The following is a 26,331-nucleotide window of genomic DNA, read 5'->3' on the forward strand; positions in this document are numbered from 1 at the left end:
GTGTTCACACCTTCTTAAAAAAAAAAAACCAAACAAAAAAGTACTTTTCGAAAAATTCTTGATAGTCTTTTTGACATTCAAAATCAACAAGAACAGTAACTAAGAAACTATTCAAAAGACAATTTGATATTTTGAAATGACACCCGGGGTGTTACAAATGAGCACTAGAAATTTAATACCAGCTCGGTGTTTCATATCTAACACCGGACTTTTCGCAGGGAAGATATGGGAAGGAAATACTTACCTGACATGATAATTTGATCACTCCCCTTATCTCGCTGATACATCACACGATTTCATTTAGGTTCATGAAGACGATTACACCTCCCCTCCCTTTTACGGCATAACATACCCTGATCAAACTAATGCAGTTGATACAATATATTTTGAATAACATACGGCCGTCGCAAAATCGTTTAAGTTCGGTAACTATCATAACGATGCTGGGGCGACAAGACCTCGTATCTACAAAATGTCAAATGTTCAGAAGAGCCAAAAAAGATGGCGGCCGAAGCACTGTGGCGAATGGGATAGCCTTTCCTTTGACATGCCGTGGTGGCTTCATTTTTGGAGTAAGACAGTTGGCATTATTTTGGACAGGACATCACTAATCCATCATTTGACCATTAATCCACAAAAGTCATTTTCACCAAAATTGCAGATACAAGGTCATGTCACCCCAGCGACGATAAACTTTTCTTTCTGCCTCCCTGCTTTCCTACCGTGCACAACACAAAATGAGTGAGGAAATGACATGCTATACTCGGAACTTCATGCTGTGTTTTCCGAGACGCGGTGTTATCGAAATGCACATGCCAACCTGTTCCAATGTGTATGGCGTGTGCTCAAGGACAACGCCAAATTCTGTGGACCACAGAGAGAGAGAGAAAAAAAAAAAAACTATGATTATTTCATCTGTCAATCCATTTCCCACTCCGTCTCTTCCTCACCCCTCCCCCTCTCTCTCATAGCGATCAATTTTAATGCTAATATCACTATTATCATTATCATCGTTATATCATTGTTAGTATTCTTATCATTACCACTATTGTTGCTGTTAGTGTTATCATTGCTATCACCAATATTTTTCTATTATAATCAATAATCTTTTTGTTTTTGTCTTTGCACACAAACTTACACGCACAGAAACACACGCACACACATACACTCCCACGACCACTCTTTTTCCTTAAAGATACTTTCCGGTTTGGTAGAAGCAATGACTACGCATTTTTATCGATAGAACTTACCTATATTTACTACTCCTAATGCCTTCGATTTTTGTTAACGTGTGACAATCTAAAGCGACGGAGAGCTTAAAAACTTGACGCCATTTACGGAAAGTGCGTATTATTTTGTCATCAGTGCGAAAAGCAGGTGATTAGTGTGTTAGCTATATATACAATTCATTGGAAATGTCGACAGGTAGCAGGAAATAAAAATATCAGTAATAATAATGTCACAGGGATATGCAATGTTGCCTCATGCGATAAAAATACATGCGGAACAAGGATGACGGTAGTTTGGCATAATCAACCCCCAAATTGAAACGAATAACCGATGCAGAGTTCAGCCTGCGTGTCGCGTATACCAATAACATCTCGATTACTAATTTGGAGTCACTGACTTTTCCTCCCTTAATATCCCATCTTGTCTGTTCGTTTGCTGATATCCTGCCGTTTCTATCAACACCCATGACTCTTTCTCGGTACATGGGACTAAGAGCAGAAGCCCTAGAAGAAGAAAAAAAAGTGGAAATGACTTCTAACAGCTTAACGAGCACATGGGAGTTTTACCGTACCAGGGGACGGGGCTATTGACATTGAAAAGAGAGTACTCGTCTGCGGCTTGGAGTCCAAGCTGGTTGTCAGGAGTTAAGGGTACGGCAACGTCTGCCTGGCAGGTGTGCTAGGTGTGAAACCATAAGCCTTGGCAACTTTTCCAACCAGCGTCGGTCTTCTTTATAGCGAATGTTTTTGAAGCTTCATGATTTTTAACATTCAACCGTGTGTTGTGTTTATCGTATAACGAAGTTGTCTGTTGCGTCTGTTTCTACGTTATCACTAGTATCATAGACAACCAAAATACCTGAAGTATCTGTATCTTCCTGATTTCAACGGGTTGAAACACATGCCTCTACACATGCCACACTTATCAATAGGAACACAATCATTACGTATCAATGGTACTGCCGACTGTTTTTTAAATTGGTGTGTGGGTCTTGTATCATTCGTACTATTCTTGTGTTGCAGCCAAGAAGGTGAATCGATGCAAATTTCCGGTTGATTTTTTTTTTTTGCCTCCTATCTTGAGATTTTGGTAGTAATATTTTTCTCCTTCAAAAGTGATCAGTCGATATAACATGTATAAAGAATGTATTTTCTGTGTTGAAAAAAAAAAGAAGAAGTTGTTTGGTCGATTCATGGTTGAACGTAAACAATAATAACCACGAAGTGATAATGTTACCCACCATGCGCTATATCATCTCACTGTAATATTAGAAGTATTAAAAACGGGACCTATAATTTGTTGCAAGTTTAATAGCTATCATCGTCACGGTATCGTGACCAAACATTATTATGATATTTGATCAGTTATTAATTCATCTATTTCCTATGAAAACTTATCGTTTTCATCTTTCTGATTTCTTTGATTTTGTGTTGTTTTTTGTAATTAGTTCAAACTAACCATCGGTTGCTATTCTGTGACTTTTTATGAAGTAAAACAAATTTTCACTTCATTTTGTTCTACTTTGCATCTAAACAATCTCTCTCCACGTGTTTTTCCCCCTAGAACATTAGATTATCCCGTTGATAATGTTGTTGAAGGTGAGTTATACATTGCAGACGTAGCACTGTTCGTAACCTCATTGTATTAATCTGAGATAGGTCCATTTGACTATGTATTACGCTATACCACATCCATGGAGTTTGTAAATTGTAGCTTCATGCTGCGTTATTGCATCTTGATATCCTTCTAGGCAATGGCGCTATGTAGGGAACTCTCTTTTATCGACAAAGAAATATTGTTACACATCATGACAAAATAAGATGCATGCTTAAACAGATACAACACCATTAACAAACACACGCACAGAAAAGGAGGGAAATGACGCCATTGCCTCTGTCTGCCTCGCCATTTAATGGGTCTCGATGTCGAAAGAAGATCTAAAGAATATGACAAGAATATAATATTGCTAGAGGGGTGGTCATCCTATACCTGTAAGTGTTGCATTGTCGATGACATGCCGTAGTTTTAGTGCAGAAAGCCCGCATAAAGTTTTATCAAACTAACACCATCGCTCAAGGAATGCGCGTCAAACCAAACACTGCGAATAACCACGATACGCTGATTCCTGCTGTTTATTCAACTCTTTTTTCTTCTACATTCCGCATAAACATATTCAAACCAGGATAAGCCAAATCTTATCGAGCTATAAATAAAGCGCCACTGCCCTTGGACTTCATGAACATGAGCGGTAAAAAGGACCACGCCCCTCTAGGATTAGGGTGTCCCTGCTTGGATCTTGATTCCCCCAGCGGTGGATTGGGGAGAGCCGATAGGGTTATCGGATAGCTCATGCCGACTTGGGAATGAAATCTATCCTAAGATGGAGTATCCACGGAAGAGTTTATTTTAGGGGCCAGAATGGAGGAAGTAGAGAGACAGACTCTAAGAGAAACATGGAGAGGGAGAGAGGGAGAGAGAGAGAGAGAGAGAGAAGGGGGGGGGGATCCAATTCCCTCACCCTTCCTCATGCTTATTGCATAGCTTTCATCTCCTCTTTCTTGAGACAAAAATTACTCTTCCTCATGGCTACTTGCAGACAGATATGGATGTCCTATTTCTTGTGTTTCATTTCATTGAACATAAGAGGTTGAGGAACAATGAAAATATAGGATAATCGATGTTGTCTGACTTGATTTTTTCTTTTTCGTTTTCGTGATGTTGGTATGATAAGCATAAAATTAAATTATGGTCATTAATCCTTACCTCATGGTGTTTGATTATTACTACAAGATAAATAGGTGTTCACGTCGGGTATACATGTAATTGAATGGGTTAGCTGGGTTAGTAATGGGTCAATGGCATTTTAATATCTGTACGGTAGGGTGCTCAGGAATCCTCCTCATCACTGCATATGTTTTCTCTCCTCTGTTTATTCCAGACATTATCCGTTGCAACTTCGAACAGCTGGAACTATGCCCGTTTGAACAGGACCCAAACGACGAGCTAGACTGGGACCTCTACCACTCGCCTCCCGTCTCGGCGCTACTCCGCGGACCCTACTCTGACCACACCTACGGGAAGGTAATAGGTGAGTACCTAATAGTAAAGAGCTTCGAAGCTGTCGATCGACACTCGATTATTCGTCACCCCATGACAATCAAATTGGACATCCAGTGTTTCTGACGGAAGCACTCTGGAACTTTATTTCGCGTGAAATTGACACAATTTCGAGGACTTTTCTTGATCATTCAGAAATGTCCATATTTGTTCTCATCTTAACGCCGGGGTGTTGATTCCCACCTGTTTGTGGGCAAACCTGTGTTTTTAAAACGCTTACTAGCCTATAAATTATTCTATCAAAAGAAAGTTTGGTACTAAGTTGAGACATGAATCCAGAAGAATATGGCTGACTTTTAAGTTATGCTGCCGTTATGATTTATATCATGTCATTTTGTTATCAGGCAAGGTGTATGATTATCGATCAATGTAGACATGCATGTTGGGAATGAGCTGCAGTGATAACGACGATACATCGATCGACACTGAACGATAGTGGAATGGAGTTTACATCTACTATACTAAAGCTGCTCATCTGTCCGTCAATCTGCATCTAACTATCATATCGATTTTAATGTTTTCACTTTCATATTCCATTTGCTACAATGGCATGGCTGCAACTCTTTTAAAGACAAATGCACCTGTTCGTAGAACGCACCTGTTTAGCAGTCTATGCTGCATTTTCAAAATTCCACCTGTCTGCATCCTTGTAAAATTGCCTATCACTCACGCATTAGAAAAAAAAAAACAATTAAGCAATTAAACATTCTTCATAACAGGGATAAAAAAAAATAAATATATACTATCCTCAATAAGATAACTTTTCTTTCAGTACCTGTTACAGGTTGTTTACCTTAAATTCGCAAGATTACATTAAATTTATTCTGATAATGTAACGTATTCATACTGTAGTCCATTGTAATTTGAATAAAATATAGTTGAGTTGAGTTAACCGTCCAATGACGTGTTGCCAGTGAAGAAAGGCTCACTAACAATGACAACATTTAGGTTTAGTTATATAAGTAATAATCATAGTGATAGTTATAGCCAGTATGCAAATTGTTACGTCTTCATGAGAAGTGGACATACTGTAAGAGGCGGGTAACGTGTTACATGTCGTAGATAATAAGGACTATAAAGATAATTTGCATGAGGGAGCTATTCTTTTCAGCCGGTTTCCATGGTCACCATGTTATCATCATCGCATTCTTGTGTCTCTCCATACTCTCCTTTTCTCGTCTTTCCTATATTTTTTTTACGGTTTTTTTTTTTTCGCCAGGCTTCCGCGAAGGTCACGTGGTTGCAGACCTCTTAACTCGTCGATCAAGTTGAGTGATGTTCCCCTTTAAATATTTCGCTTCAAACGTAGTGCACTTGCATTGAATGTATAGCGCTTTACCCTTCTTACCGATTTTTTTTTTCTCTTCAAAAAGCACACCTATTATGGCCTGGCTTCCGCTTTTGTAGTAACCCTTCCCAATCCCAAGTGCATCTTTGCTAGATTTGCTCTTTTGCATGACCACGGCACACTGGACAACTTTGTGTTTCCTGTTTTTTAGACTTTGCGAGTATTCGGAGGATTAGGAACCAGTGCCGTACTATGTTCTTTAAAGTTTGCACGCTACGAGAGAAATTTCACATTGCCTTTAAAATACGGGAACCAAAAATGGCCACGTATTCCGTCATCATGAATTTTGCTGTAGCTCAGAGACGCGTGCAGATCGAATCAAATTGTGTATAGTGTGCCGTGGTATTATGATGAGAATTAAAAGCAAAAAAAAAAAAAAAAATCAAAAAGCTGCTTATTATTTTATCCTGGCTGCAACCTATCCCATTAATCTGCAACCTTTTCTTTATCAAGCTACTCTCAAAGAGGGAACATCACAACTTTCTCACTTTGAAGGCTTGCTTTCCTTACTGCTTTTCCTGTCTTGTTCCCCACACCACCACGTACGACAACAATTCCATCATCTATCCATTTCACATCTTCATTGATTGTAAACATAACTTATATAATATAGGAGGACTAATCAGTTAGTGCATGTAATATACGAATGTTCATTTGGCGGTTATTCAATTTCGTGTCATAGCATAGCAGGTCTTTTTCTTTTCTTTTTTTTTTAGTGTGGACAGTTATTTTATTGCTATTATTATTGTTGTTATTATGATTAATAAAAGGGGACGGGCTAGCGATGAACACACTGAAACAGTGCAACCATTTCACAATTCAGTTTGTTAAGCATGCATGCTTGAGTGGTGATTGCCGAGACTTCATAGCAGTAGGCCTACGTGAATTATAGTCGATGCATACTTGCTTCTATGTCTTCTTAGCTCACCTGAGCCTTTGCTATTGCCATCATTTGTCGTCCATCGCACGTCGTCCGTAGTGCGTCGCGCATCGTGCTGTGCGCGTCGTACGTCGATCGCGCGTATTTTTTTTTTTAAATCACTTTCAGCTTTAACAAAACCACACTGATTTTCAGACGATTAGCAGTTAGTCAGTCAGAACAGGTAGTAGTATATCCCTTTTGCAACCGTTACGAAATTTTGCATGGTTGAAGAATAATGTCTTCCAACATTGTGTAAGACATCTTCCCGTTATAATCCTCAGAAATTTTGACAAAAGAAGTAAAACAAAAATAAATAAATAAACCCATGTATGTCAGTCGAAAATGCGCACCCCTTTTATGCCCAGAATATTTCCCCCCCCCCCCCGGGGTTGGAATAGATTCACTTGTAATCTGTAGTTCTGCTTCCCCCTCCATCATAAAGAAGTTTCCAGTTTGATTATTCTTACAATACACCAGCTTATGAAAAAAAAAAAATTATCAATCTAATTTTCAGGGATGCAAGAGGGATTTTCACCATGCAGATATCCGTTGATGTGACACGTCACCACAAAATACTGGTAAATGGTGCTATCTATGCTGTTGGTATTTTTAATTGTTGCCTTATTTTATGTGATTGCGAGAAAGTGTGCGCACGCGCGATCGGTTTTATCTGACGCACGTGTCTCGCGGCGTTCTGGGCACACTGGCATGGTGATGATCCAGGGGCGTTAGGTCTGAATAGGATACTGGACGTATAGTCGGTGAGAGCGATGTGCGCGCGCAATCCTCCCCCCCCCCCCCCCCCGCCCCTGCACTAATGCATAGTTATGTATGTATCTCTCTTTCCTTTGAAAGCTCGGCTGTGATTCTTGCGTCAATTTGGTGTTGGTTAGAAGTTGATCGAGCGATTATCACGCAATCAAGGATATAATGTTAACATAAGAAAAACAAAAACAAAACTAACAGGAAAAACGGCAGAGAGAGAAAACAACAACAACAACATCACTTTAAAAAGAGTTAGAAGGAGGAAGATGAGAAGACAGATTGATGAGTACGTTAGGGAGAGAGAGAGTGAGAGAGAGAGAGAGAGAGAGAGAGAGAGAGGGAGACAGAGAAGGGGGGGGGGGGTGGGAGAAAGAATCTTCAGTTCCGAGGGTCCGGAGATCGTATTATCGATTACAGGTTGGAAAGGGTATTTTGAGGTTCAATCGTTCAAAGCTACTTATCACGAATGGTTATCTTTCAATTTCACGAAATGCTGAACTCAATTTCCTTGATTGATTCTCTGCTTCCATGGAATAACGACCACGTTTCACCTCCTTCCCCCTTCTTCCAATTTGCAAATAATCATTATGTGCTCACTTCTATTATGTTCGCCGGGAGAGGGATTATCTGAGCCTCAAGTCCTCGGCATTTTGGAAATGATGCATTCGAGATAAAGATGTGACCGGTAGCAGGGTACAGTCGACTGATAAAGTCGCTGAATTTCGGTGCTTGTTTTGTGTTGTTTTTCTCCAAATTCTAGGCTTTCTTTTATGAGATGTGAGTAATTATGTCCCGCTTTATCACTCAAACAATAACTTTATAACAAACAAGGTAAGAATAGTACTCGCAAACACATATCCCTAAACTGGTATGAAAGCAACCAACCAGATACACACGTTTTATTGTTTCTTTTTTTTTCTGTCAAAAAGTGTAGTGCCAAATGTATACGACATGGGAAAAGTATCCCTTTTTTTGAGCCAGGGATTTTAGATTGTTTTTTTTTTCAGTGGTGTAGGGTCTTCTGTGCATTCAAAGCACTCGAAGAGTTTAACATATTACAACTGGGTTTTTTTTTCACCCGTAATGTTAAATTAAAACAAACAAAAAGCGGAAAATACAAAATAACTTCGAAACTGGTCGTGTTTAATGTTGATAAGCTATCAAACTTGTGGTATGCTGCTATATTTCGTAACGTATTCACACGTGGACAGTTATTCTTAATGGCTCTATCTGCAAGTAAGGTAATTTGCATTTGTACAAAAAGTGAAAGTGGGTGATATTTGGATAGTCCGTCAGACTCACTATAATACCAACAAATTCCAAGATTCAAGCCGGTATAAATACTCTGACGCTTCTTATAAAAGAAACTGGTTTGTAAACTTTAATGACCATTTCTCTAATAATGGAAGTGATGATGTCAATGTTACAATGTTACAACTCACATTAATAATGATGATTACTCAACATCTCCAGATAGCAAACAACTCTCATCATTGTCATCAAGATTATGAAAATGGTAACAGTGAGTTCTATGGCAGATTCCTCTTATTTACGACTGTTGTTTGAAATGGAGAAACAATTTTTATGTCTATAATGAACCAGGTATCATTATGTATAGTTCATATTGCAGAACAGCCACAACTTACTTGGATTCTTACTGCATAACCATACCGAATACACTTTAACAGGAGTCTATAGGACAGTGCAAAATCTATACATACCGTATGTCAAAAAAAAAAAAAAAATTACAACGGGAACCTTTGTAATGGTTACTTTAAAAACTGTGAATCAATCCACGTACAATTTCAGGGTAAGAAACTGTAACTTATTACCCACATCTTACAGAAAACCCCATCCGATTTGCTTCAGTGGTCAAAGAGAAATGCAGAATTTTGTAGAGCATGTCAGGAATCCCTTCTCTCCAAGTTCTGTCCATTGTGTCACACATTATGCAGTTCCAAGAGCATCCAAGTGCTATACTTGGAAGAATTAGACCCATGACATGTTTTACAAACAAATTGAATGGGGTTTTCTGCAAAATATAGCTAAGATGTTATATTTTAAAACCCTGAAGTAACATTTAGACAGCTTAATCATATTGGTAGTTTTCAATGCGAAAATCCGATTTTTAATTTTTTTTTTTTTTTTTTTTTTTTTGGGGGGGGGGACAGACTGTACTATCTAGTCCTTACCCATATGTGTATCTGACACTTACCAGTATTGGAATCCTCTCTTTCTTTGCATAAATAAATGTAATTAGGATCAGGGAGGCACTTTTTAGGTCAGAGTGTAATATATGCAAAGATCTCTTTGATAAATGTATGGTCTTCAATTTCATTAGTCGGAGCGGTTTTCATTTTTTTGTTGTTGTTTAATATAAGATGGGAGATTCGCCATACCCCAGTCTTAATTAGATGTATCCTATAGTCATGGCTGAAAGTTATCGGTTAATGAAAAAAACAAAACAAAACAAAACAAACAAAACTGAATAATATATTGAAGTTTGGAGCATAATATAATATAATTGGTATTGCATAGCACATGACGATACAATTTGCAAAAAGGCAACTTAAAATTACAAAAACGAGCAAATGACAATCCCTAATTCAAACAGTCTTAAAACGCGTATAATTTATGACGTTCAATATTGTACTGCAATTCACAATATCTTCATTTATTACGATGTCAGTTGTGCTGATTTTGACGTGTATACTTAGCTGTTTGATCTTCTTACATTCACTGTACGCATGCAAGTCGACTGCATCCAACAGCTTTTTGCCTCAACGCCTTAGTCACATAACCGTGCATGCATGCCTGCAGCGGGACGGCAACCTCTATTTGCCGCGTTCGTTGCGCTGTTGCTATGGATTTTCCACATATTCCCCAAATTAAAAGGGGGGCCATCCTGCGCCAATTAGGCGACTTTCCGATGCACTTCGCGGCAATTAACGATTTTCCCCGCATCCCTAGCTAGACTACGTTCATTTGGTTAGGAAGCAGGGGTTTATACATCACCCCCTACGTACCCGCAAAAGGAGGTGGGTGGGAAACATTTTTTTTTCTTTTCTCTCTCTCCTTTTTCACATAAAACACATAAAGAAATAAAATGTTGATACATAAAACATATAGAACATGGAAAATACATATCCCTCCATGCTTTCCATCTTGATCTGACCGGACTTTTGCTCTTCATTTGAACTTTGGAAACGTCTCATGTAATTTGTGTGAGGAATATCTCGTGTCCACACCATGTGGTGGAGAGTAAACCGGCGTAATTTAAAGAGCCTGTAGTACAGACGCAGATAGAGCGGCGACTCGCAAACACTTGGTGGCGCACTGCGCTTTTGAGCTTTATACCAAAATTACTTATCATGACATCCAGGCTTTCGTCAAGGCAGTTACTTGCAACCTTCAATGGTGCATTCACTCACTGGATGAAGAGTTGGTTTGGGAAAATTTAGAAAAAAAAAATCAGAGAAACAAACAAACGAATGTAAGCTGAATTGCGATCAAGTTATGTTGACATAACATCAATTGATTTGATTTGATTTTGATTTGATTTATTTCTGCTTAATTCCGTTACATCAGATAGGATCATGTACATGTCATTTATGACAAACAGTATATCGACACATAGTTTTTAGTACAATTATACAAGACAAATACAAACATACAAGCTCATGGAACTTAAACAGAAGGGTCTCCAAAATAAGCCGAGGCTTGACGGTATGGAGACTATATGCTTACCTACTCTGAATAGAATAGGGAATAGAGAAAGAGAGAAATAGGGAAGGGTAGGGGGAATAGGGAAAGTTACAGAGTGTATGGGTACCACTCCAACTACTTTACAATAATAGTAATGATGATAAGTACAATATGATAATGATATTAAAGTTAACACGTTCAGTTGCCTTTGCCGGAGTAATGACCGAATATGCACTATGAAAATAATAGTATGTGAATAAAAGATATCTTATACGTATTGTTATCTGACATTGAATAACATATATCGTGCTTGTTTTATGTACGCATTAATGGTAAGGCACATCGTACACATGCATGCTCATAATATATACATGATGTATCCTATACATACATATACATACTCATATTCATAATATGGATAGATAAATAAATCGATATATGTATGCACACATCCATGCATTATGTATCACGTACATATTTATATACATTTGATCATAATACAATAAAGAAATCAGATTGTTATCCTGGGGAATACTGCTTAAGGAGGTGAAGTTTTACAGCCTTTTTAAATGAATACATAGTGGTCATGTTTTTAATTTCAATGGGAAGGGAATTCCAAGTGTCAGGGCCGGAGTGTCTGATAGAATGATGCGCGAGTGCGGTTTTGGGGTTAAATAAATGTAAATTTGTGGATTGTCTGGTTGGATAAGAGTGAATCTCTGAATTTGACCGAAATATTATGTTAAATATTGGAGGCAAGAGGTTTGACTTGAGACAAAACATAAATACAGCTTTTTGGAGAAAATTTATATCATTTATCTTAAGGGATTTAAGCTGGAAAAACAATGGGTCGGTGTGATCTCGTGAGCGTGCTCGACTGCACACTCGTATTGCTTTTTTCTGTAGGAGAAGTATACGGTCTGTGTTACATTTGTGGGTTGCCCAGATAATGTTGCAATGCGATATATATGGTAAGATTAAGGCATTATACAGGGTAAACAATACACGAGTTGGTAAAAAATACTGAAGCTTAGTTAACAGGCCAACGTTTCGGGATATAGGCAAAATGATGTGTTTTACATGATCATCCCATTTTAGGTTTTCATTTACATACACACCAAGAAATTTATTAAATATTTTCCTTTCAAGAGATATACCATCAATATACAATTCATATTCTGGTAGATCAGCTTTTTTACATTTAAAATGAATGAAATTAGTTTTGCTTAAATTAAGTGCCAGTATATTACTTTTAAACCATGTAGATAATTTCGGTAATTCATTATTCAAAATAGCAACTAAGTGGTTTAGGTCAGCATGTGAGTAAAACACATTTGTATCATCGGCAAATAATATATACTGTAACATAGATGATGCGTTTGAAATATCATTAATGTAAATTAAAAACAATAACGGCCCTAAGATCGAACCCTGGGGAACTCCACATGTTACAGGTAGTGTATTGGAGGATACTGAGTCAAAGGAAACAAATTGTTTTCTACATAACAAATAGTTGTCAAACCATGTAAGTGCAGTACCCCGAACCCCGTAATGTCGTAGCTTATATAATAATATTTTGTGGTCAAGAGTATCGAATGCCTTGCTCAGATCCATAAATATACCAATTACATGTTTGCGATCTGCCAAGGCACTCGATACTCTATCAAATAACTGCATTAGCGCGTGATCAGTGGTTCGGAAACCGAATTGATCAGGATTGAAGAAATCATTCTGACACAAAAATCCATACAACCTATTATACACAATTCTCTCGAGTATTTTGGAGAAACTAGAGAGAATAGAAATGGGACGGTAATTAGTTACACACGTGGGATCATCTTTTTTATAAATCGGTATTACTTTAGCAATTTTGAAGGAACTTGGTAAAATACCAGAAGAAAGAGATAGATTAAAGATATGGACTAAGGGAGACAAAATACTACCTATAATCTGCTTAAGTAAATTGGTGCTGATTTCATCATGACTGACAGAATAACTATTTTTAAAAGCACAAACAATTCTTAATATTTCAATAAAATCAGTTGGGTGTAAAAATAAAGATGAATCTATTGGTTGTGGCAGAAAATCTGCGAAATCACAATTACTCTTATCGATTTTAGAGCCCTGTTGTGGACCAATATGCACAAAATATTCATTAAACATATTACTTATATCTACCGGATTACTTACAGTATTGCCATCTTTATAAAATACTTGAGAATCAGATGATGATTTACTCTTATTGAGAATTTCATTGATTATTTTTCATATAGTTGAACTTTTACCTTGAGCATTATTTATCTTTTTAGAAAAATACATTTGTTTGGACTGTTTAATAATGCTTGTTAATCTATTTCGATATGTCTTGTAATTAGAAACATTTTCAGGGCTAGCTTGATAAAGACTTTTTTTGTACAAAATATTTCTTTTATTTATAGAATTCAAAATTCCTCTTGTTATCCAAGGTTTTATAGGTTTATTACGTTTTCTCCCTGCCTTGGTCTTAGGTATACTAATGTTAAAATATATCTCAAATTTAGCCCAGAATAACTGATATGCTCTTTCGGTATCGTCACAGGTTAAAACATCTTCCCAATCTTCATTCTGCAAATTTTCATTTAACCTAGCTACATTTTCAGTGGTGAATTTACGAGCATAAAATGATTGTCCATTTCTACGTGGAGGAGGGGAATCAATCATTACAAAGACAGGGATATGATCTGAGATTTCAGAATTTCAGAATATATTCTCCGAGTATTGCGGTTACCTCTAGTATATTATAATACCACTGTTTCATGAACATGATATAAATAATTGTATGCTATCCCAGCCAATGTGAACATAGTGTGGAAAGGAACACATTGAAGTCTACATGAATTCAATAAAAATGTACCTGTCCTGCATTTCAACAAAAACATATTTTGTTAGAGTTTTTCAAATGTTTGCTATAAGGTGAAATTAATTGACACCAAACTACAATATCTTAAATGAAAATGCCACATTTGCATGAAATAAAATCATATATGACATTCACTTAAATTTGAATGTTCATGCAGTAATGGTCAAGAGACATGTTAGTAATTATTTCATTGGTCATTCAACCATTAAAGATAAAAAGAAAGAAAATATTATGATACACCGTTTTATTTCGGTATAGGCCTTTTAGATGTAGATTTTATTTAGAAGTGTCGACATAATTATATTGCAATTCAAAAGAAAAAGGAAAGAACACTGCATCAAACGAATATCCGTCCATGGAGTAAGGATGACAGGTAAAACAGTAAGTAAAGTTATCTATTTATGCTCTCCCCTTTTCATGATAAGAAAACAAAATACAACCACCGCTTCAACACAAAGTTGTTTCCATAAACGTCGCCATCTCGTGTCATGTTTACGCTGCAACTGTATAATCAATGCAAGACACCGAGTTATCCATTTATTTCATAAATGAATGAAAGTCATAGTTTGTGCTTGGTAATAGGGTTGCGTTTAATCTTAAAATTCCTGATATTGGGGTCAATTTTAACTTCCATTGAAGATGCTAGAATACGAGGCAGGGAACAACTTGGGATCCATTACAAGTATGTCAGTCCCTGGTAAAGCCAGCATATAACAGTGAAGCAGAGAACACTGCACAGGGTAAGACGGTTTGGGAAATTTGAAAAGTTATCTGAAAAGTCGACAATAATCACTGATATCTCTATACGCACACTTCATCACTTTTGTCATCATCGATTTTTTTTTTAACCATGTCATTATGTTACTTTGATTAATCTAATGTGTTTAATGTAAAATATTTTTGCAAGCCTCACTTCATAAAAATCAGAAACAGCTTGTTTTCTGGAAACTTTATCAAGTGGATCACTTTCTTACATTACTATTTCCTTGGTCTTTACAAACCTAATAGGCTCTTCAGAAGACAATGGTATCCAACAGGATTTCGTTGTGACGGATCACATTTTAACGCTGTGTGTGCTTTGAGTGCTGATTAGCACAGATATCTCATAGCATTGTGCACTCTCCAAAGCCCCTGGCAAAGAAAGGGTTATACAGTGTAAGGTGTTGTAAACGGACTCGCTGGCCAATAACCTCTCATCTTGCTGGACAATGGCAGACGTTTTACTCTAAAGCACCACCGAGCATTGCCGAGTCTATGCTGTCCGCAGACTAATAATATTGCCACTTTCAGAACGTCTCCCAGAAGGACACTTCCATCTCTCTCTTTTTTTAAAGGTTTTTTTTCTACTCTTTTAATCTTTTAGTTTCGCTTATTTCATTCTATGATTGAGTATGTGACATTCCGCCTGGAAGGCGCGCTCTTCCGCCGTGCTCCCCGCTGTGGCATGCTGGTATGGGGAGCCAAGTGTTGCATGGCCCTTTTCGTTATGAAATCGGTCATTTCGTTGACGAAATGTTCCTTTCGTCGACGAAATGTTCATTTCGTTGAATGACATGGAAATGAAAATTTCTTCGACGAAATAATGTTCATTTCGTTACGAAATGAACATTTTCGTCGACGACATGGTCATACCGTTCAAAGAAAGTGACCATGCGACACTTGGCGCCCCATATTCTAGCGTTATTCCTGGCTGTGAGCTGGGGATGATGAACATGATGAGAAACACACACTGACACACGACTAGAGAGAAACATTGGCACCTATCCATACATAGGCAAGTGAAAGCTTCATATACAATGCGTAAATCACACACAGAGGCGAGACACAGACATACTGACAGGCACCGTGGTGCATATTAGGATATAATGGTACACATTATTATCATAAACAAAGGGAAAATGACTTAGAGAGAGGGGGGAAAATATTCACACAAATAATTCAAAGAATTGTTTAGAATAATTACTCACAAAGGCATGTGAAACAACAAGCAATTCAAAACGCAAAAAAGGAGCTGTTTCACACTACAGACATTGGCAAGTGAAAGCTCCATAAAATACATCATATCAAACACACAAAGAAGACATAGACATACAGGCACCTTGATAGGATTTACTGATAACGCACGCACACACACACACACACACACACATACACACAGAGAGAAAAGGAATGAGAAAGAACCAAAAGTTAAAACGATTTTTTTTTTAAGGATTATAAAATAATTACTTTTGATGGCATGTGCAATTCGAAGTGCCTTAACCTCAAAAGTGTCGACCGTTTCAACATGGGCGTCCAGACAGGATGATATCTGAACCAACGATCTTGTAGCTCCACGCTTGAACGTTAATTTTGCCAGTATCATCAAAGCATGTGTGTTAGGGTCTCAAAAGTACTTCCAGATATGTGTGGCCGTGAGGAATATATTAGGCGAAGTCTTAAACCTATATGTATACAGTTCGTAGTGAACATCCCAACGCAACAACAAGAAATTAACTTGACAAAATTTCTTTTATCTGTCTTCGCTTTCTCTCTTGTTGTATGTGTGTTTAGGTATACTTACATAGGCCTATATGTTTAATTACCAGACGTGTGTGTATGCAACGTATAACGCACATTAAATGATAAAATCTGAATTATAATTCCTTGTAAATTTTGAGTGTCTCCACAACTAAACATTTCAATACTATTGCAATATTTAGTTGTGGAGTAATTGATTGTTATTATCAATATGCTCAAATCTAACTGGAAATTCCAACCTGATATGATGTTACTTTGTATGGCAAAAAAAAAAAAAAAAAAAAAAAGATAAGTAGGTCAGTGAAAATTTGATGAAAGAAAATCTGACACACAAAAAGAGTTATGAACATCTAGATTTTAGAGAGTAAAATAAAATTCAGTTGCTGTGTGTGACAAACATTATGTGTTGAGCAGCTCAGTGTCCCTTAAGTTTGTAGGACCTACACACACACAAAAAAAAAAAAATCGTCAATTTTCATTCATCTCCCAACAAAAATGTTCTTTGATCTGTTCTATATAGCAAGAGTAAAATGACTTGGCGCGTCCTCTTCAGCGGATAAGTTCTGTCTGTGCTGAAATTTTGAGAAAAATGAAAATGAGTGAGATTTCATGTACAAAACAAATGGAGAACTGCTCAACACCTACATCACAAAGAGATGCCATGCAATTTGACTTACTTTTTGATTATTTCTAAATGTTCAGTGATTAACTTCTCTGATTTTTCTATTTTCATATGACGCAACATGATGCCAGGACGTTTATTCCTCTGTTGATAAAGAGGTCCAAGTAGTATAACAAAAATATAGAAGGATTTCTGAATGCACGTTTTTCGGACAAGTATCAAGTATTTAAAGGTTTTATGACATACAAATGCATGTTGATTTGTGTTGACTCGACATGATACCGTCAACATCACTTGTGCGGTGAAACGAATTACTGGAAAATTCCATATATTTTTAAACATTTTGTCTTCTATTTTTCTTTAGATTACTTGGATACGCCAACAACAAAAAAGACCTTCCAAACCAAGATTCTAGTTGTGACGTTATCTGTCAATCATTGCTAAAGTACTAATATGATTAACAAAAGACATTGAGACCGAGCATAGCTTGCATGTTCCCTCGCCATGTCTTTTATTAGTCACGTGATATCACAGAAACAAGGAAGTTATGCTGAGTCGAGAGGAAGGTGCATTCCAATGTCTTTTGTTAAACATATCAGTACTTTAGCAATGATTGACAGATGAGGTCACAATAAGAATCTTGGTTTGGAAGGGTTAAGTAATCTGAAGAAAATAGAAGAAATTATTCAAAAATACATGAATTGTTTCTAAATATTCGTTTCACCGCAAAAGTGATGTTGAGGGTACCATGAATCAGCACAAACCAAAATGCATTTCTATGTCATAAAACCTTTAAAGCGTGTGTATGGAGGGGAAGGAGGGGGGGGGGTGGAGTGCGAGGGAGGGTTGTGTGGGGTTAACCAGGGAAAACAGAATCCAGGAACCTTTCTGGGGCGGTTTGCATGGTGGTGGTAATATAGTGTGTGTGTGTGTGTGCGTGGGGTGTGAATAATATATGACCAGGGTTATCACGCTCTATCGTGGGCAGCCCTTGGAGAGACTAGACTTTGAAATAGCAAAAACTCTCGGTCTGGCTAAAAATATACTCGATCTGTCTGGACGGAGGGGAAATTCTAACAAATTGCAGTCGTTGCCATGGAAACTTGAACGTGTCTTTAGAAAACATGAGGGTACCGAGAAACAGCGATCACAATAAATCAAGATAAAGTGATTTTGGTTAGGTATTGATCTTTATATTTTCATTCACACATAAATTTTCAGAGGGAGAGAGAGAGAGCATTATAAAAGAATGAGCAAGTAATCAGGAAAGAAATTCAAAACACAAAACATGCTTTCCATAAATCCTAAATATTTCAATACAATCTTCCAGCACTGCACAGATGGGACTTCAAATTTAACTTTGAAATGTTACAACTATTATCTCACTGGGATGAAAAAAAAAAATCTATCCATAAAGGCGTGTGCAGTTCTTTAATACTCATTCCTGCGCCGACGATACGGATTATGCCATAATCCCAAGACAATTAAGCAGAATAACTAATGCATGATGAAGCATCAATTTTTTAGATAAGATAACTCAACTCTCCAATTTTCCCCGAGTACTTCGGTTAATCCTTAATTGCCTATTTCTAATCCCGAGAAGCTCTTGTTGAGATTTTACCAGTCTAGAGTAAGATTCTGACTAATTCTTACTGGAGGAGTTCCCATGGAATCATTCCATTATGGGATTAGCTCCAAATCCAGCTCTATGGATCCCGCCAGAGCTCGTAAACATGCCAGATGCCGAAATATCCCAAGCAACAGGTGAAATTAGCGAGGGGTTAATTCAAATGTAGTGAATCACCCGCATTTATACGTATGAAGAAATACAACACATAGGACGTATAGAGAGAATGATAGAAAACTCCAAAACAACATCTGGCAACTCTACAAGCTTTTCTTACTTATCTTTGAGTCCCTTTTCGTGCTTGGCCCTTTCATGGATATACTTTAGGGAAAACTAACCAGAAAACAGATCTGGAGAATCAGTGAAAGCAAAATAAATCAACAAACAAATTCATTGCCGATTTTGAAAACACCTGTATCTAATTAGTCTATAGAAAATATTCATGAATACTATTTCACATAAATATTGATACTGCTACAAGGATATAGGAATGCAAATGAATGAGTTCTGTTTATGTCTGTGCGTGAACGTAAACTGTAATATGAGACGAATTCTCTATTCAGAGTTAATATTAAACTTTGCAGTTGATCATAATTATCTCACGTATCCAAGCAAACAGACATTATTAGTATAGAATGTCGATGTTATCATTATACAAGTGTATTCTCAACATAACCTTTATAACACACTTCTCGATTTTAACCAGTCATGGTATTTCATATCTACCCATATCCTCGCAAATAGGGATTTATATTTGAAGGGAATAGAAATATGAATGAAGGTTGTCGGCCATTTATTAGCTAAATAACAACTGAGCAATGAATACATGTCATATATATGGCAAGTGATCGGATTGTGTTTCTGACTGTCTTATGTCATGATGTTAGAGTACATTTATTATTTTCTCTATGAAATGAATATATGAATATCACTTATTTCAGTTTGTTTGTTATTTCTGATCTTAATATAAGTCTATAGGATGCGAGTTATAATCCTTCATTGCCCTGACTGTGTTTAACGCATTTTCCCTATGTGTTATTTTGCGTTGTCACACGTGAATGATATACAATCATAAGGGAGCAAGTTAAACAGTCAATCGGGAACGATGACAAGCGGCCAACTACGCCCCTTACGTCCGTTTTGAAGATGCGGTCGACATGGTAATTTGTCATATAGGTTAGAGGTTACTCGGTGGCACAGTACTAGCATTCACCGTATTATGAACCCCTATGGGAAAGCAGCTTTTCTGATCTAGGGTGTTCTACCCCATGAAGTGGAAATAAATCCAGTTACATTCAATATTTGCACTGACAATGATTTTTTTTTTTTTTTCAATGCAACCACACATGCAGCAGTATTTCGTTTTCGCACGGATCTGTTTAAGTAGAATCATGCAATAACGGATGCGGTAATTAATGGTCATAACATTTGTGACAGAAATTTCACTGAGAACATCAAAATACATGTAGATATTACATTCTTATACACATTACCCGTGATATAAAAACTGAAATTCAATAGCTGTATACATGACAATGTATTCAATCGTTGAAAGCTTCGCCACAACCCCTCGTCCTAGAATCCATGTATCTTTACGGTGTTTTAAGGTCAACCGCTTTTCCTCCTATATGACTGTTGCTGTATAATGGAAGACGCAGTTTAAAATTATCTCACCTCGATGCAAAGTCAACTCGCCATAGGTTAAACAAGGCTCGTCTATACAGGAAGGGATGGTGGCTTTAGGGGTCAAAAAGAAAGTATAAGAACGCTCCACCCTACACCCTTCAGGGAATTAGGTGTCTGATGCAACACAGATATCCAGAACTTTATTAGAGGGATCAAATGAACTTGTAGCCAGATTACTCTTTCTTCTTTTGTTGTTTTTGTTGCTGTTGTTGAGATGTTTGACACCTGTTTCACGAATGTACTTAGCTTACTTGTCTGTTTAGTTGTTGTTGTTTTTTTTACTTGCTTGTTTGCTTGTCTGTTTGTCTTTTATTTGTTTGTTTTTTAATGACAATCATGCAAATTACCAGTGCATAGATAGCTCACAGTGCACTCACTCAGTTTTTGAGCATTTGATTTCAGGCTTTGCACATGTGGTTGCCATATCTTTTAAATGAGCAGGACACATTTTTGATCAATATTGAGCAGTGCGTTGCCATGGTGGCGGCTTTGGTTTTATTTTGTTTTGTTTTATAGTAGGAAACAAGACAATGATGTGGATTGAACTTGCTCCCGCAGTTTTAAGACATATTTAAGACACCATTTTTTTATTTTTATTATTTTGTTGTTGTTAAAATGATTTGTTCAATGTGTTTGGCCAGATAATTATGTAGGCCTAGCCACCATGGTATTATCTATTTTGTGACTAGTATGTTTGTAAAATGTCATTGATTCTATATTGTGTATTGTGTGATTGTATGTATTCAGGACCTCAGGAAGAGCAGTACCTGCCTACTGATGGGGCTTCCCTGTTGAAATGAAACTGAATGAATAGATAAATGAAAACAAAAAATGTCCGAAGGTCTAAAACATACAACTGGGGTTTCTCCTAATACATTGTGTAAGTATATGGTGTGCATATAAATATAACGTGATTGATTTACCACAACCTTATTGTTAACTTGAAGTAGAAGCTCCCTTAAACATGCCGAGTGATAAGAAAAACTTTTAACAAAGTATGCCTCGCTCTTATCACGAGCAGCTGAAAACAAACATTTTTTTAAACAAATAATAATGTAACAAGTTTTTGTTGTTTTGTTCTGATTTGTTTGCTTTTTTTTTTTACATGAATCTTTAAGGAACGATATAACCCGGGCATCCTCACAAAGCCTCAAGAAGAGAGAGAGAGAGAGAGAGAGAGAGAGAGAGAGAGAGGAGGGGAGAGGAAGAGAGATGGGAAAAGGAAAAAACATTGAAACAAAGATAATAAAAAAAAAAATCAGTATCACCATTTTCGATCACATTATCGTGGTACATAAGATTGCAAAATACTTTGATCTTTATGTTCTTTTGTATTGATATATCTCAGCATCCACATGCGTAGGTAACAGCATAGGATAAACTAGTTTGTATTTTCCTGGCAGCCTGTGCTTACGCGACCACTGAATCTTGGCAAAATACTTAATGAGAACGGCGAAAATAGACAGATATTTGACCATCGTATTGTATGATATCCATTGTTCGTTTTTAGCTTAAAAAAGAAAAAAAAAATGTCTTGAATCTTGAAGTTGGCACGAAGCTAAGTTACCCCGGTCCATCACTGCTGATTGAGCAGGAAGTCGGGAAGACGGAATCCCTGGCTTCAATTACCGGGCAAGCACTCCGAGAGATGCACTGGGTTATTTACTCTCCTTGCTGCTGACCATTAGATAGGCATGCTACAGTGCATCTAACTTTATCCGTACGGTATCCTTTAGCCTGCTGTGTTTCATACATGTTATGTTCTGTGTTTCGCATTTAATCATCTTGCATGGCTTGTAAGTTTGCAAGGTTATATGTACACTCTAAAGACGTTTATACATTTTACTTCATTATACATTTATCCTATTTATGAAGTCATTCATCATGTTTGAAATGTAATGAACGTAAAAACAACATAATCAAACAAAAAAGAACAAGACTTACAACGAGTAACGATGATTTCGCGTCCGAAATATGGACAAAGTGTCGTTTTAAAGACAACATTGCGTCACCCTATAAGGAAAATATTACTGCGCTAATTCTCCCGCGCATAGGTTTCATTATATTCAAGTTGAGAAGAACGAAAATGATGATTATAGAATGTCCCCATTGTAACACATTAACATGATAACATTAGTTTGAACTTGCTCTACATACTCACGATAAAAACAGAAACAAATAAGGCAACCAATCAGAGAGTCGAACAGCAACAAATTCCAGTGACCAAATTTGAGAGCTGAAATACCTAAAGAACACTTACACAATGTCAAGAATGCGTCGCACCACATTGAAGTACTAAAGATTAAGACGTTGTCTCTCCCCGGTGGCCCCGAAATACACATGAATTCCTTTGACAGGTGCAATACCTGAGCTTTGACTACATTCGTATTTGAGTCATCCACCTGGCACGCCCACGGCATCACCTTGACAACGGCTTTGTAAACGATCATAGATATGCATAATAGGCCTTGCAACGTCTATGATGGGCGAAAAAACAACAACAACAGCAACAAACAAGGTTCAGCATGGAATTCAAAGATTATACTACGCGCCAATACTTAAGCTTTAAAGCTTTATTTATTTAAAGCTTTATCAATCTCGCAAAATTCTTCCTATGTTCATTTTTAATCGACTGACTTCATACTGCTTAGTCTCCTCCACCATTCAATCTGTGATGATAAACTCAAATATAACACTGCAGTTGAATCATAATTATCGTCAAAATTTGATATCATAGTAGGAAACCTATTTCTCATGCAACATCACAATAACATGTTTAAAAAAACAACAAATAAAATAAAACCTCATCACTGCACTATCAAACATGTTTTTCCCTCTGCTGTATATGTTACGAGTATATATGTTTGAACTTTTCGTGTGACCTACATTATCTTTTTTTTTTTTTGTCATGTTGCTTCCGACTTTCAAGGATATGTGCATATCGTCCTAATTGATTTTTCCGCTTGTTCCATTCGTTCGTGTAACGTACCTATTCTGGTCTCATTTCAGTTGTTGTTCCTCGTTTTTTTTTTTTTTTTTTTTTCTTGTTCTGTATTCCTCATTATCTAATATTAAATAAAGAGCAGGTGCCCTTCGAATGACATGGCATTGGGCAGATCAAAATGGCAATAAAAGTAAATGTAAGTACCAGCATCACTATTTAATATGTCGGGTATATTCGTTGGGACCTGCGGATATACAGCCTTGTACAGGAATACGTTTGTGCTTTTTTTTTTGTTCTTTTCTGTTCTTCTTTTTCTTGTATCAACCTTCAACAGGATTAGATATGTAAGCGTTCAGTAATAATTTCATTTAAAGTGTTATTAAAAAAAAATATCGGAGAATGTCTTGTCAGGTACTTTGAACATAACGTTTAAATTTATGTAACGTCTATGAAAAATAACAACAAAAAACGAAAAACAAATGCGTGACCAATAAAAAACAGAGTAGCCTATGTTTCATGATTTCCAGGGAATGACCATTGTAAATGCTGATGTACGGTCACGATGATAAGGGTAATAAACCTACCCCTTCTTTGAATTCAATAACACCCGTATAGTGGTCTGAAGCCCTGTCCTGTTGACCTTTGGGAACAGTGATTTACAAAAAAAAAAAAAATTCAAGATACGACATTTAATTAATATAGAAAGGTCTGTTGTACTACAGAACATCCTATCATATGTGCAATTTTCGCGATAGAGCTTATAATATAAGGAGATATCTGCATTTTCTTCAATAAACCGTAACTGTAGATGCTTTTTTTATTTCTATTTTTTCACATTTTTTTTTTAATATTTAACAATACTTTTAACATTGATCTTACCGATTCAGATTTTTACAGTGGTTGTGTCTATCCCTTACTCACATTTTAGAACTATTTTAAAGCACTAACGCTTGGTTTTTGTTTCATCTGCAAATGGTAAACTATGCCTATAATAAAAATGAAGTTCCTTGGTGAAACAACAACTGCAATAATAATGATAATGATAATAATGATGATGATGATGATGATAATGATAATAATGATAGTAGCTATAATAACAATAACAATGATAATAATAATAATAATAATAATAATAATAATAATAATAATAATAATAATAATAATAATAATAATAATAATAATAATAATAACGTACAAAAAACAACAAACACAACAACAACAATAACAACAACAAACGATATCCGCCTTACTCAGCGACCAGCTTGATTTATAGTTTTGATGTTGTCAGTGACACACACTCCTCTGACGTCAACAGACGTCCATGGATTAAACTGAGTGGATACACTATACCTTAAAGAGTCTCCGGCAAGGTAGATTACTTTTAAAGCTGAATCTAGTTTTTGTTTTTGTTTTTGTTCTTGTTTTTGTTTTGTTTTTAGAATCGACCGGGAAACAGACATCAGATACACACACACACACATACACACACAATAGTACTGATTGTCAATACACACATACAAACACACACACACACACACACACACACACAAACAACAACAACACCGAAATAAAGAATTAAGAACCAATCAAAAAGGAGCCTCCGACGGTAAACAATGATAAACAAGCATTGCAAACTTCGCCTTTCTTTCACACTGATATCATTTACGTTGTTAAATGTATGTTTTCCCGGCCATTTTGGCACTTTTGTCAGTCCATTTGATAGAAGGTTCATTCAACTTAGCCAAAACCCTCGTTATCACATAGTCTGTCTTTCAAAATTGCAACTTGTGCGTTCAATCTAGCATTTCGATCAATAAAATTTGCACATGTGGCTTTCGAATTCGTAAAAAGGGCATTCAAATTGGCCGGAACTCTACGTTCATTCAAATTCGCCATCACTCGCCGAAAGGGTTTTTGAGTTATTCAGTTTCGCGAATGGGCAATCAAATTCCGAAGTTTTTCATTCAAATTTACGTCATGTTATTTCTTTTTTAGAAAAGCTACTATTTCTATGTAACTTTCTGTTTCATCCACATAGGCTACTATTAAGCAGTAAAATTATCATATTTTTGACCCTACATATCTCGAGTTTGTTGTTCTGTAAAGCCCCTTTCTGTCATATACATGCCATTATATGCCTACAGGTACCAGTACTGCAGAATAACTTCATCTTCTTACAGTCATGACAGAGCAAGTTAGATACAAGCGTATATCTCAAGAAGACAGAGAAAGAATTATTATAGAAACATTTGAGGATCATAACCTTGACTTCCTAGAACTGGCCGACACACTCGGAATAAAGCGCTCAACGGCCAGATAACTTGTGGGCACATGCACTATCCACATCTTCGGACTAGGAGACTCAATAAGCACATTGAAAAAAAAAAAGACTGTCGCCAAAATCTCTAAAATGAATACGAAGATATGGAATGTAATGATGCCTAAAAAACTATGATGAAAGAAACTAAAGAGAGAACCAAAGCTTGAACATGTCTGCTAAGTTGACTGCAGAAGATATTAAATTAGATGCCCACTGCGGCAAAATTGAATTCGAATGAATGACTATATCATTCTAAATTGAATGAAAAAATAACGAAATGGTGCTTGTCTTACGAATTTCAGTTGAAAAGTGTTAATTAGAAGGAGGTTATAAAGGTAATTCGAATGCTCCAAAATGAATTTGAATGAAGAGATCATAAAATTGAAATACCTGAACATGTCATCTAGGTTGAATTTTGCTAAATTGAATGCAGCAATAAGATGTTGGACTGACAAAAGCGCAGAATTGGCCGGGGAAAACCTATAGTAATGATGCCTCTGAGAGAAAATTTGCTTCGATATCAACAACTAATGCGAGAGTCAGTAGATTCATTTTCCCATTTACATACATAAAACAAAAATGAGGAGAAATTGATTTGATTGTTCTTTATATTATCATATAGGCCTATA

The 26,331-nt window shown here is 36.6% G+C and overlaps 1 protein-coding gene across 1 annotated transcript in view; it reads left to right on the forward strand.

Annotated features, from left to right (window-relative positions):
* Positions 1 to 26,331, forward strand: part of LOC140233948 (uncharacterized) — a 77,938-nt gene that overhangs the window by 26,719 nt on the left and 24,888 nt on the right. Inside the window, exon 2 of the mRNA XM_072314035.1 lies at positions 4,169 to 4,318. Within this exon, the coding sequence (XP_072170136.1) occupies positions 4,169 to 4,318 (150 nt within the window). The remainder of the gene's footprint in view (positions 1 to 4,168; positions 4,319 to 26,331) is intronic.

The sequence above is a fragment of the Diadema setosum genome, chromosome 10 (assembly GCF_964275005.1).
Source record: "Diadema setosum chromosome 10, eeDiaSeto1, whole genome shotgun sequence".
Lineage (NCBI taxonomy): Eukaryota > Metazoa > Echinodermata > Echinoidea > Diadematoida > Diadematidae > Diadema > Diadema setosum.